This window comes from Mobula birostris, chromosome 3 (assembly GCF_030028105.1).
Source record: "Mobula birostris isolate sMobBir1 chromosome 3, sMobBir1.hap1, whole genome shotgun sequence".
Taxonomy (NCBI): Eukaryota; Metazoa; Chordata; class Chondrichthyes; order Myliobatiformes; family Myliobatidae; genus Mobula; species Mobula birostris.
The window spans coordinates 186,231,674-186,244,632 of NC_092372.1; the positions used below are offsets into that span (position 1 = coordinate 186,231,674).

Here is a 12,959-nt window from a genome sequence, read left to right on the forward strand (position 1 = left end):
TATTTCCTGTAGTGGGTGGATCTAGGACCTGAGTGCAGCCACAAAATAGCGGAATATCCATTTAGAACAGTGATGAGAAATTTCTTCAGCCAGAGGGTAGTGAAACTGTGGAATTCATTGCCACAGATGGCTATGGAGGCCAAGTCATTGCATATATATTAAGCAGTGGTTAATAGGTTCATGATTAGTCAGGGCATCAAAGGTTATGGGGAGAAGGCAGAAGAATGGGGTTGAGAAGGATAATAAGTCGCCCATGATGGAATGATGGAGAAGACTCGAGGAGCCAAATGGCCTAATTCTGCTCCTATGTCTCATGGGTAATGCAAAGATCTGTAGAACTGATGGGCATATCTATTAATAAGTCATGCAGCTTTCCTTTATGTAAGCCCTTTTCACAAAACATTGAGGAAATATTTTAATGATTGAACCTAACTTTGTAAACTTTGTAGTTCAGTGACTATTCATGAACTTTTTTTGAAATTATATTTTGGATCTTGGAAGAGGATTATGATGTTTGGAAGAAAATCTTGCAATAACAACAACAATTTGTTCTTCACATAGCCTCCAGCCTCAAAAAAGGAAATATATCATTGTTGGACTCATAGATGCCCTTACTTGCCAAACAAGATGTATATTTATTTACTTTTATTTCAGGTTTCCTGCATCTGCAGTCGTTCTGACTGCTAGAACAAAGAAAGTGTTCACTGTCTTCTTGAAAGAAACGTAGCACTTTCATTGGTGAAAGGGAATCCACATCTCATTACCTTAATAGTAGAAAGAAGCGTACAACCTCTCACTGCTATGGGCAGAAGTTCCCACTTGCTTCAAAAAGGCAACAATTATTCCAGTGCCAAAGAAGAATAATGTGAGCTGCCTTAATGACTATTGCCCAGAAGCACTCACATCTACAGTGATGAAATGCTTTGAGAGGTTGGTCATGACTAGGCTGAACTTCTGCCTCAGCAAGGACCTGGACCCATTGCAATCTGCCTATTGCCACAATAAGTCAACGGCAGGCGCACTCTCAATGGCTCTCCACATGGCTTTAGACCACCTGGACAACACAACACCTATGTCAGGATGCGGTTCATCGACAATAGCTCAGCATTTAATACCATCATTCCCAGAATCCTGATTGAGAAATTGCAGAACCTGGGCCTCTGTACCTCCCTCTGCAACTGGATTCTCGACTTCCTAACCAGAAGACCACCATCCGTGTGGATTGATAATAACATATCCTCCTCGCTGACGGTCAACACTGGCGCACCCCAGGGGTGTGTGCTTAGCCCACTGCTATACTCTCTATATACCCATGACTGTGTGGCTAGGCATAGCTCAAACACCATCTATAAATTTGCTGACGATACAACCATTATTGGAAGAATCTCAGGTGGTGTTGAGAGGGTGTACAGGAGTGAGATATGCCAACCAGTGGAGTGGTGTCACAGCAACAACCTGGCACTCAACGTCAGTAAGGTGAAAGTCCTGATTGTAGACTTCAGGAAGGATAAGATGAAGGAACACTTGCCAATCCTCATAGAGGCATCGGAAGTGGAGAGAGTGAGCAGCTTCAAGTTCCTGGGTGTCAAGATCTCTGAGGATCTAACCTGGTCCCAACATATCGATGTAGTTATAAAGAAGGCAAGGCAGTGGGTATACTTCATTAGGAGTTTGAAGAGATTTGGCATGTCAACAAATACACTCAAATTTCAATAGATGTACCATTGAGAGAATTCTGACAGGCTGCATCACAATCTGGGATGGTGGGGGGGGGGGGGTGGGGGGCTACTGCTCAGGACCGAAAGAAGCTGCAGAAGATTGTAAACCTAGTCAGCTCCATCTTGGGTACTAGCCTATAAAGTACCCAGGATATCTTTAGGGAGCAGTGTCTCAGAAAGGCAGCGTCCATTATTAAGGACCTCCAGCACCCAGGGCATGCCCTTTTCTCACTGTTACCATCAGGTAGGAGGTACAGAATCCTGAAGGCACACACTCGGCGATTTAGGAACAGCTTCTTCCCCTCTGCCATCTGATTCCTAAATGGATATTGAACCCTTGGACACCACCTCCCTGTTTAAAATATACACTATTTCTGCTTTTGCACAGTTTTTAAATCTATTCAATATACATATACTGTAATTGATCAACCTTAAAAAAATTATTTATTATTTTTTTCTCTTCTGTATTATGTATTGCATTGAACTGCTGCTGCCAAGTTAACAAATTTCACGTCACATGCCGGTGATAATAAACCTGTTTCGGATTCTGAAAAAAGCAATGAACACTTTGACAGGCACATGTGGAGCCCTTGTGCAAACAATGGAAGCAGTGTACAAGAGTTCAGACAATTCAAACTCCAGCTATAGCAGAGATCAGATCCCACACTGTGGAATCGAACTGTGTGGAATTGTAGTCATCTCAGCCCCATAAGAAAAGGAAGGTCACCCTTAATTCCTAGTTCCAGGAAGAAAAAGACTGAGTATATTTTTGAATCTGAAGGGAAGATGTGGTGATCTGGTCATCACATTTGTCCTGGTAAACTCCTGTGTATGCTGTTGGGAAGCTAGAAATTAGAAAGAAACTTAAAGCGAAACATGGAGATGTTCAAGAAAACGCAAAGCTCTTCTTCCTGACATTGAAATTTGTTACTTTTACAAGAACTTCGTGGAAAGATATCAGATGCTTTTTATATGTATGTAATAATCAAAAAATATATACCTCAGTACTGGCATACATCAAACAATGTGTGGGCACGTCGCCAAGTGGTTAAGGCATTGGACTAGTGACCCCTGAAGGTCGTGAGTTCGAGCCCCAGATGAGGCAACGTGTTGTGTCCTTGAGCAAGGCACTTAATCACACGTTGCTCTGCGACGATACTGGTGCCAAGCTGTATAGGTCCTAATGTCTTTCCCTTGGACAACATTCTACTGCTGGTCTTCCAGACAACCTTGCCCAGGCCTGCACCCTGGAGAGTGAAGACCTTCTAGGCGCAGATCCATGGTCTCACAAACATTGTACCTTTATTCAGAAAGGACAATATTTCTCTGGAGTCGTTTATGGACCAGGCAGCAATGAGAGCTTCCCAAACAAAAACACCCACTGCTGCCTGGTCCATAATCAACTCCAGAGAAGTATCTTCTTGTGTGGGTTTCCTTTGGGTGCTCCAGTTTCATCCCACAGTCCAAAGACTTACCTGGGAGGTGAATTGGTCATTGTAAATTGCCCCATGATTGGGCTAGGATTAAATCAGGGGCTGCTGGCCGACACAGCTCGAAGGGCTGGAAGGGCCTATTCCAAGTTGTATCTCAAGAAACAAATAAATAAATAAATAAACCCAACTTTTAATAATAAATCATCAATAAGGATGTCAAAACAAAAAAATGTTATTGAAATCTCATTGAATTCTTTGAAGGGATCAGGAGTGAACAACATAATCTATCTAGTTTTCCAAATGGAGCTGAATAGAGTACCACACGGTTCACTAAAGAATAAACTCGGACTAATTTTGTCTGGGGACGAAATTGACAGCTGGCTACCATAAAAGTAATGGGAAAAAGATTACAGAATGACTGAAAGTAATGATTTGATCAGATTAAAATCAAATTCTGGATACGCGGATGACGTGAAAGCATAGAAATTGTGGGTGAGCTCTGGTGCTTCACCTTGTCGGCGTTTGACATTTGCTATCACTTGCTCACTATGATCCGCTACGGATGTAGTACAAACTGTGGCTCCGCCCCGGACGCTCCTGGTGGCCATCTGATAGCTCTTGGGCTTTCCAGGAGTCTTTTTAGCCGTCTCTGAATGTCTTTGAGGAGTATTATTTTATTTTAATGGTTTATAGTCCCATTAATTTGCCGTGTTTACATACATATTAATCTGCCTTTCTTCTTTAATGGTGTCTTTGTGCTGCCGAGATCCTTTTGCTTTTTTTCCTGAATTAGATTTTATTTTGGGGCTGCGTTAGATACACGAGCAGCTACACAATGATGAGGAGTCAAGTACTCAGTGCTTCTGGTTGTTCAGCGCAGGATTAGAGTGGTTAGACGTGCCGGCAACTAATTAACAGCACGGACCGTACTCCATGTACTGGCACGGAAGACGATCTCCTGTGAAACGCTGGCTGACATTCAGTGCAACCTAACCCAGTAAATTTCAAGAACGCGTTTATAAAATTGCCAAAATATTTATATCGTTTGTAAAGGAGTAAAAAATATAGTGTGAGGTATTGTAATTGGTAAACAAAAAGGAAAGTTGTTTGGAAAATAACCTTTAATGGAGGAATATTTATCACCACTGACATCTGTCGTGAAATTTCTTATATTGTGGCAGCAATATATTACAAGACATAAAAACTGAGTTACAATAAGAACTAAAATAAATAAAGCAAATGAGGAATGATGAGGTCGTATTCAATGGGTCCATGGATCGTTAAGAACTTTAGGAGTGGGACTAGAGGCTCCTGTGACTCCTCATTGATGGTAATAATTAGAAGAGGGCACGTCCCGGATGATGAGGTCTTCAATGATGGAGGCCGCTTTCTGGAAGCCTCGCCTTTTGAAGATGACTTCAATGGTGGGAAGGCATTGTGCACGTGATGCGCATTGGCAAAGGGATTGGGAATGCGCAAAGAAGCTTATACAAAAATGACAAGACTGCTTAATCAGGCTGTAAACATAGCAAAACAAGCATTAGAATTTATCTCCACTTAAAAGTAGAGCAAATTACTATGTTTGATTTTAACACTGGGTAAGTCATATTTAAAGTGCTGTATATATGTTTTGGTTATCACATTATAAACAAGGAACAACTGAAATGTTTAAGGAGGCCTCATATGCAAGGCCACATTCATAAGGATAAGTTTCTTATCCCTTGAAAAATATAGAAAGCTGGGAGATGACCCTATAAATACGAAATATCTGATAGGGAGTTACAGTGCCAAAAGCACAGAACCAGACATTACCTTTAGCTCACCATGTTCATGCCCACATAGTACTTCTGTATTAGCCCCATTTATCCTCATTTGCTCCACTAACATTTGTGCATAGGCAATCCATGTTTGTCTGCATGCTACTTAAATATGAGAATACCTGCACCAACAACTCCTAGGGCAGGGTGTTCCAGATTCCATCCTATCTATTTTCCAGATCTGTAACTTTCTGTATAAATATTAGAACTGGCCAATTCTACTGAAGACCATTCATCGGCAATATTGGCTTATTCTCCACTAGCATCACTTGATCTGCTGGAAACACTTCTGCATTTCACAGCTTTTACATTCCTTTGTTAATGTTTCCTCTCTGTCTATAAATGTCTTCATCAACTTTGTGACTAGACGACTTCATCTATAGCTTATTTTCATAGCCTGGCTTCACCCTACCAGAGATTCCTTTTGTCCTAGCTATTCCTTTCCCATGCTCTCTGCAACCTAAACTAACTTGTTTTCTCCCTTTCCTAGTTCCAAATAATGGTTTTCAATTTGAAATGTCAATTCTCTTTTAAATGCTGTAAGACCATTTTGTGACTCTTGAAACTCTGTTTTTATTTTAGATATCCAGTATCTTCATTTTTTTTAAAACTTTCATTGGCACTTCCTTTGGGGTATTTAGAGTTACTGAGGGAAGTATAAAATCATCACCTTGATCTGTGTTGCTGTTAAAGCACAGTCTGTTGATTGAATATCAACTTTACAATTCAGTTCCATTGATTCCAAACGCTTTGACAATAACCCTGGTATATGATTCCTGAGTGAATTTGTAAAATATTTTATTCCATCAATCATGTTATAATAAAGTTATAACATGAAGAAAAAATGTACATGCAGAATCTGAGATTTATCAAAAATCAATAGGATTTGGCATATATATTATTGGATAACTTATGAAAATAGGTACTATTAGTCAAGTAACACATATCAAAGTTGCTGGTGAACCTAGCAGGCCAGGCAGCATCTCTAGGAAGAGGTACAGTTGACGTTTCGGGCCGAGACCCTTCGACAGTCCGGCAACTTTGATGTGTGTTGCTTGAATTTCCAGCATCTGCAGAATTCCTCGTGTTTACACTATTACTCAAGTATTGTAATGTTACATGTTTTCTTTAATGCCACTGTGGCAGGAAATGCATAGGCATAGCACAGAAATAACCTCATCCATCATTTATAGTTGATTTGATTTCAGGCCATATTAGGAATCTGTGGGTATGTAGGCCAATTAATACAGATAAAGCTAAATGTAAGTGTAATTATATAAGGTTGATTTGTAATTTAAAATGGGCATTGAGGATAATGCTTAAAGATAGTGACATTTTAAGCCTTGTTGAAAATTTTAGGTAACAGAAAAATAATTAAATTAGTTGTGGAAAGGAAATGTTGAAATGAAATAACACCAAAACGAGGCTTTGGATACATACTTGTTTACTTTTATTAGATCTATTTGTTTACCACTAAGTGTTACTGCATTTAGTGCTGGAACTTTTAAACATACTGTATAATTATGTATTAAGGATAAAATAGTGAACTATAGCATAAGTTAAGAATTTTATTCAATATTATTATCTCAATGATATAAAAGCCAACTATGATACCACAAACATTGATATTTATTATGTTTCTTGATATTGTATTTTTTCCTAATTTGCATGATGGGTATTCCTCTGTATTAACTTATTTAATACAGAAGCCATAATGCTATTTCTGATAAGATTATGTTTTTTAAAAGTGAGTGAAGGCCGTGAAATAGAAATATGTCATCTAGGATTGACCTTGATATTCAAATAGGATGGGATAGCTTTGATTATGTATCTATCAGTAAAAGGTCTCCAGACAGAAGATTGACAGATCAGATTTTTCAGTCTTGTGAAATGTTAATACATGCAAAATTTTCATTGTGAAAAGAGGTGCATAATGGTTGCTTTGAAGCAAGCTGTATGTAATACCCATTAAATGCTAGAAAGTTCAAAACTTATTCACAAGTCAGATGCTGGCATTTTATGCTCCACTTTGCTGGAAAGTGTAATTGATTGAAAACTTGCCTGCATGTCCACTGGGAAAAGAATACCTTGACATCAAATCAAAGAAACAGTCAGTCCAGTTATAATAACCGCAGCTTTCGCCATATATTTAGTTCATGCTATTCAATCATGTTTTCAGGCGAATCTGCTGGATTAGGAAGCATGTGCTTACATAAGAAGCTTAGCAAATGATTCTTTTTTTTGGATTCAGAAATTATTTCAATCATCAGAAACAAGCTAAAATCATATATAAAGAATTCCACCACTGGGTTTAAATTCCACTTTACATCTAATTTAAATTTGACATAGTAGTACGCTGGTTCAGTTGCTAAACTGACAACTAGAGTGCTGTATTTTCACTGTAAATATATGAGCTTGAATCCCACCAAAGCAGCAGGGTATTTAAATGAATATAATTACTTAAAAAAAGCACATTTAAAAAAAACATAGTCTCAGTGCTTTTCCATTTTCAGAGACATTCAAGCCTCTAGTGATCGTACTACACGGCGCATCACAGTGAGATGTCAACAATCGAAAGTATGTTGTTTGGCGGTCTGGTCGCAAGCTAGTTTTGGAGATTGGGATGATTGGTGGTGGTTAGGTGAGGGAGAGATTGTAAGAGGCCAGAAGGTATTTGAAATTTATGCTTCACATTCTGACAAAACAGTATGTGAATTAGAGAGGTGGGGGAGGTGCAGAGGAGGTTGGATTGCTGACTTTGAACTGCGGGGGGGGGTGAATAGAAGAATTGGGGCTGGAAGATATTATATCCCTTGAATTGGGATAATGAGCAGAAACTTTGTTTTTTTCAATTTGTGGGTTGGCATTGCATTAACTTTGGTAATAATGCAAATTGGGGGAAGAAGCCAGAGGATTAAAGATGAAAGCTTCATCAGGAGCCCTGGCAGATTTAAGGATTTAAGGAACCCTCAGTATATTGGTGCTTTACCTTTCACTCAAGAAGTGGGAGTGATTGGGGAATGGGGAAGGGTAGAAAACAGTTTACTTAACATTGAGAAAGGGTGTTTCTAGACAATATTATTTCTCCAGTTTATCCATTTTTTCCCCTTAAATCTTCATTCAAATCATGTAAAAGGAATTTCAGTTCCTAGAAAACATTCTGACCATGATGTTTGGTGCAGATATTGTTGGCCAAAGAGCCTGCTCCTTTGCTGTACTGTTCTATGTTCTACATAAGATAGCTCTATGTTCTATATTCTACATAATGCCAAACCAGGAAAAGAAGAATTTGAAAACTGCAATCATACAATCTATTTCTACAATATTCTCTCAATCTCTGTAACTTGGTCTTAATTTCTTGAGAAAGGGCTCAATGGTCAGTTTCTTCCAATTTGCATTCTTTCTCCTGAGTTTTTCTTCTGGGAAATTCATGGTAAATTGTTATAGGCTACACAAAAAAGGCAAAGGATAGCATATGGACCAAACGGCATGATTATTAACACTTTATTTGATGGCCTTTCTTGCTGCAACCAAGGCCAGTTATGAATTCACATAAAGCATACCATTGTTGATATGCAAATAAGCCACGATTTGCAGGAAGACAGAGAATTCAAAATGACCAGAATCTGCTTAAGAACCATGTTTATTATCACTGACATGTGTCATGAAATGTGTTGCTTTGCAGCAGCAGTATGTGCAAGGCATAAAATTACCATAAATCACAAGAATAAATAAATAGTGTAAAAGAAAAATAGAGATCGTGTTCATGGACATTTCAGAAATTGGATGGTGGAGAGGAAGAAGTTGCTTTTAAACCACTGAGAATGGGGCCTAGAGCTCCCCAACGCAACTCACATTCAACTTCCTTGTGAGTTTCATGAAGTTGCTATATTTGCATATTAAATCCACTGCAGTAAGTTGTCCAATAATGTAAATATATTTTTAACAATGTGAAAATTATTAATGATTACCAATTAACTCCTCTGGTCCAGCAAGTGAAAATTTAACATATTAAAACATTTGGAAATAGACCCAATGACCCACTATGTCAGTGCCAGTACAATCTTGTCCTTAGTTTATTACAACCAGAACTCTGCTCTGAACTTCAGCCGTGGCCTAACTAATGCTTTATATAAATGTCTTTGCTGTTATTATTGTTCCTATCTAAGGAAGGCAAGGATCCCATTTATCCTATCTCACTCTACTGCTACTTTCAGGGATGCTTAGACGTGTATGCTATGTCCAAGGGTCCTATATTCATTGTGTATATCCCAGTTTTAATTAGTACTCCCCAAATGCACCTATTGATCAGGATTAAATACCATATGCAATTTCTCTGCCCATTTTAGTAACACGTCTATACGTTCTGTATTCCTAAAGTAAATGAATGCATTTTTATTACTTTTCTTCTCCTCCCATCAAACTCTTTTCCCCCTTCTATGTTCCATTCGATGTCTGATTTGACATTGTTTACACTGCTACAATCCGGCCTTCCCAGTTCTCCTGCATTTTTCAATCCTTTAATCCCATTTGTTAAGGAGATACTCGTGGTCGTTCCATTATCCAGCTTCTGCCATGTAGTTATCAGCTCATGTTTGACTTAAAAAAAAGCTTCTGCCTTTCTTTATTACCAAGAATCTCAGGGCTTTATGTGGTGACCCGTATGTACTCTGATAAGAAATTTTACTTTAAATTTGAAGAAGAAACTAATGTTATAAGAGAAACCCTAGTTCAATAAGTTACCGGGCATTTATTTTGCAATCATTTTTCTACTATACAAATATGGTTATTTTAATACTTGATGTTCTTTGTAAGCCAGTTTAAAGGTAACCACTTGATATTAAAAACTAAAACGTAATACTTGGAGGGCGTCACATTCCACAAAAGAAATTCCTCGAGACCAGGGTACTTCTTCAAACAATCTAACACCTTCATCGCACCTTTGAATTTCCTTTCGTAGGGCGTGAAATTATTGGACCAAATAACGTATTTGCGGTAAACCAAAAAAAAATTATTAAAGCTGGGTAATTAAAACAGAACAATCAGTAGGTTTGATGAGCAGAAGCACTGCCAATGTACAGGTTCGATGGCCGCTTGCCCGCTTTCGGCCGGATGCAGCATTCCAGCCCGCTGAGGCGGCTGCGCCAGCCTAGGTTGTAAACAAGGTCGCCTGCCTGCCTCCCGGCCAGAAGGGGAGGTACGGACGGATCCAGGCACTTCCAAAATACTCACTCTCATGACGAATGTGCACTGTGATGCCATTTAGGAGACGCAGGGCGGCTCCGCTGAGGTCAGGCGAGAGGACGCACTCCACTATACTTATTTGAGCGAGGCTGAGGTAATCCGGATAAAGTTAGGGTTGTGTGTGTCGTAGCTGGAATTAAAGGCAGCGCCGAGCCGTCCAACTGCGGGGAGTGGTGATGACAGTGGCTATTTCTGACGGCGACCCGGATTGGCGGCTATAAGAAGGCCGGGATGCGTTTTCGCAGCAGCGTTTTGACTCGCTATCCTGAAACAGCCTTCAGCGTCTCTATCCAAGCGGAGGAGAAAGTGCCAGTCGACAACCCAAGCGCCGCGGTGAAGAGTGAGGCCTCCTGTCCCCCTGCCAGCATGCCCGCCTTCTCAAGCTATGACCCACTCGCCCAGGCCCCGGCCTCGGCTCCGGGCCCAGCCGTGCACCTCTACACTTCGACCACCAGGATTCCCCTGCGGCCGCTGGAGAGGGGCGTGCCCGTCCAGGTGTTGAGCGAGAGGGCTCACACCGCTCCCGAACGCGCAGATCGAGGCCGAGGTAGCGAAAAGCCAGCGCAAGTTTGGGGCCAAGGCCTGGAGGGAATCTCTGGGGAGGCAGAGGAAGAGGTGACGCGGGTAGGCAACCGAACCGAGATCCCTGAGCAAGCTGGCCCTAGTCGCGTTTCGGCTTTGCAGGCGGCGGAACTCGAGCTCGGTGCGGGCTACAGAACGGTGGATCTGGTGGTGGAGAACCGGTCGGAGAAAAACGCCAGGATTGCGCGTTACTTGGCCGAGGTGGAAAAGCAAAACAGTTACTTGAGGGAGAAACAAAAGTACAGGTTTCACAGCATTCCCGACGGCAATTGCCTGTACAGGGCGGTCAGCAAGGCTGTCTATGGCGACCAGACCATGCACAAGGAGCTAAGGGAACAAACTGTGTACCATATCGCGGATCACCTGGACGAGTTCAATCCCATTATTGAAGGTGATGTTGGGGAGTTCCTGATCAGTGCTGCTCAGGACGGGGCTTGGGCTGGGTACCCGGAGCTACTGGCTATGAGTCAGATGCTGAAGGTTAACATTTACTTAACCACTGGTGGTAGTATGGAAAGCCCGACCGTGTCTACTATGGTGCATTGCCTTGGCCCCGAAGACCAGTCCAAACCCAGCATATGGTTGAGTTGGTTGAGCAATGGACACTACGACGCCGTTTTTGATCAGTCGCTACCCAACCCAGAATACGAAACATGGTGCGCACAGACACACGTTCAGAGGAAAAGAGACGAAGAACTGGCTAAAGCCATGGCAGCTTCTCTTTCTAAAATGTACATTGAACAGAACGGTAGCTTTTGAGTCGTTCCACACACTACAGTGTCTGTCAGGACTTAAGGTTCCTTGATGAACTGGTGAAGCCGAAATGAGTAAGACTGGCAACCTGAAGTAGAATTGTAAATATTGTTGGTATATAGTTTTGATTTTTACTTTTGTTTTAAATTCTTACACATTCTGATCAGGCTAATGGCACTTTAAATGGATCTTACAATCAACTATATAAGTAACGCCTTAATTCAATGTGTGAATTTATGGATGTTTAACTGATGAAGGTTTCAGGACACCTGAGTTTTAATCGGGTTTACTGGAGTTATGAGACCACAGAATTAAATGAAAAAGAACTGTTTCATTGATATTTTTGTAATATTTTACATTTCTGATGTTTGGAAATTAATTTGTTCAGTCTGGTTTGCAAAGTTTTTTCCTTTTGGAGAACACTTTTACAGAAGGATTTGTTCATGTTGCATTTTATGCAATCATTCGTTGCTGTATTACCTGAAAAGTTCATGTATTCTGGCAGGTGGCTGGTTGCCATTAAATTTCTGCCTTGATTTTATAATTTGATAAGAATTTTCTGATCTTTGAGAGCTTCATTATAGTTGTTAATTTTATTACCTTCTGTGACATGCCACCGCACTTCTGATTTTTATACATTGTCCAAGGTGCATTAAGTTCTAACTTCCTAAAATGGTTTGCAAGGTCAAACCTGTAACCAGTTTGCAACTGTTGTATTTGTTTTGATTATACAATTATTAATCAACATGGAATGAATAAAGTTGTAATGTTTCTCACAAGTCATTACTTGAATTAAGCATTTGATGTCTTGTAGAATCATCTTCAATAGGAATTCATAGTAAGATTCAAAATGACATGGGTATTTGTTGATAAGCACATTATTTTCATTGAGGAGAAAGATTAATCATGCTAGGTTTGCTTTCTTTAGAAAGAGGAACCTGGAAGTGTGTAAAATCTGAGGTGCCTTAGCAGAATTTGACAATTCAGTATATAAACTTAAGCTATTGACAGTTTTAAGGAGAAGGTGAAAGTTAAAACTCAACCAGACAGTGGTTGATGCTTGAAACCAACTTATTTGCAAGGGTTGCAGAGGGAAAAACCTGTTGCCACATTTAAAAGTACTTGAGATATTCCTATTTACTAAGAACTGAAATGTGGAATTAGCTGGGATAGTTTTTTATTAGCTAGCATAGACACACAGACACATGGCAGCCTCCTGTGGTGCAAGTTTCTATGATTCAATGAAAAGAACCGCAAAGGACAAAGGAAATGAGAATTTTATTAATGCAGTAATTTGTTAGGCAATTTTGCATTAATAAATTAGAAGTTGAAACATATTGTCACTTCTAAATGGGAACTTGGAAAGGAAAACATTTAGCAGTGCTTCAGGGAAATTGCAGCCATATGGACTG

At 40.1% G+C, this 12,959-nt stretch overlaps 1 protein-coding gene across 1 annotated transcript; it reads left to right on the forward strand.

Moving 5' to 3' along the window:
* The first annotated feature begins 10,128 nt into the window (after positions 1-10,128).
* On the forward strand, positions 10,129-12,330 carry LOC140194772 (OTU domain-containing protein 1). The gene has a single exon (XM_072252052.1). The coding sequence runs from the start codon at positions 10,444-10,446 to the stop codon at positions 11,551-11,553; it is 1,110 nt and encodes a 369-aa protein (XP_072108153.1). The 5' UTR covers positions 10,129-10,443; the 3' UTR covers positions 11,554-12,330.
* The last annotated feature ends 629 nt before the right edge of the window (positions 12,331-12,959 follow it).

What these genes read in the sequence shown, in the direction of transcription:
- LOC140194772 (XM_072252052.1), top strand. Translation starts at nt 10,444, where the DNA reads ATGCGTTTTCGCAGCAGCGTTTTGACTCGCTATCCTGAAACAGCCTTC.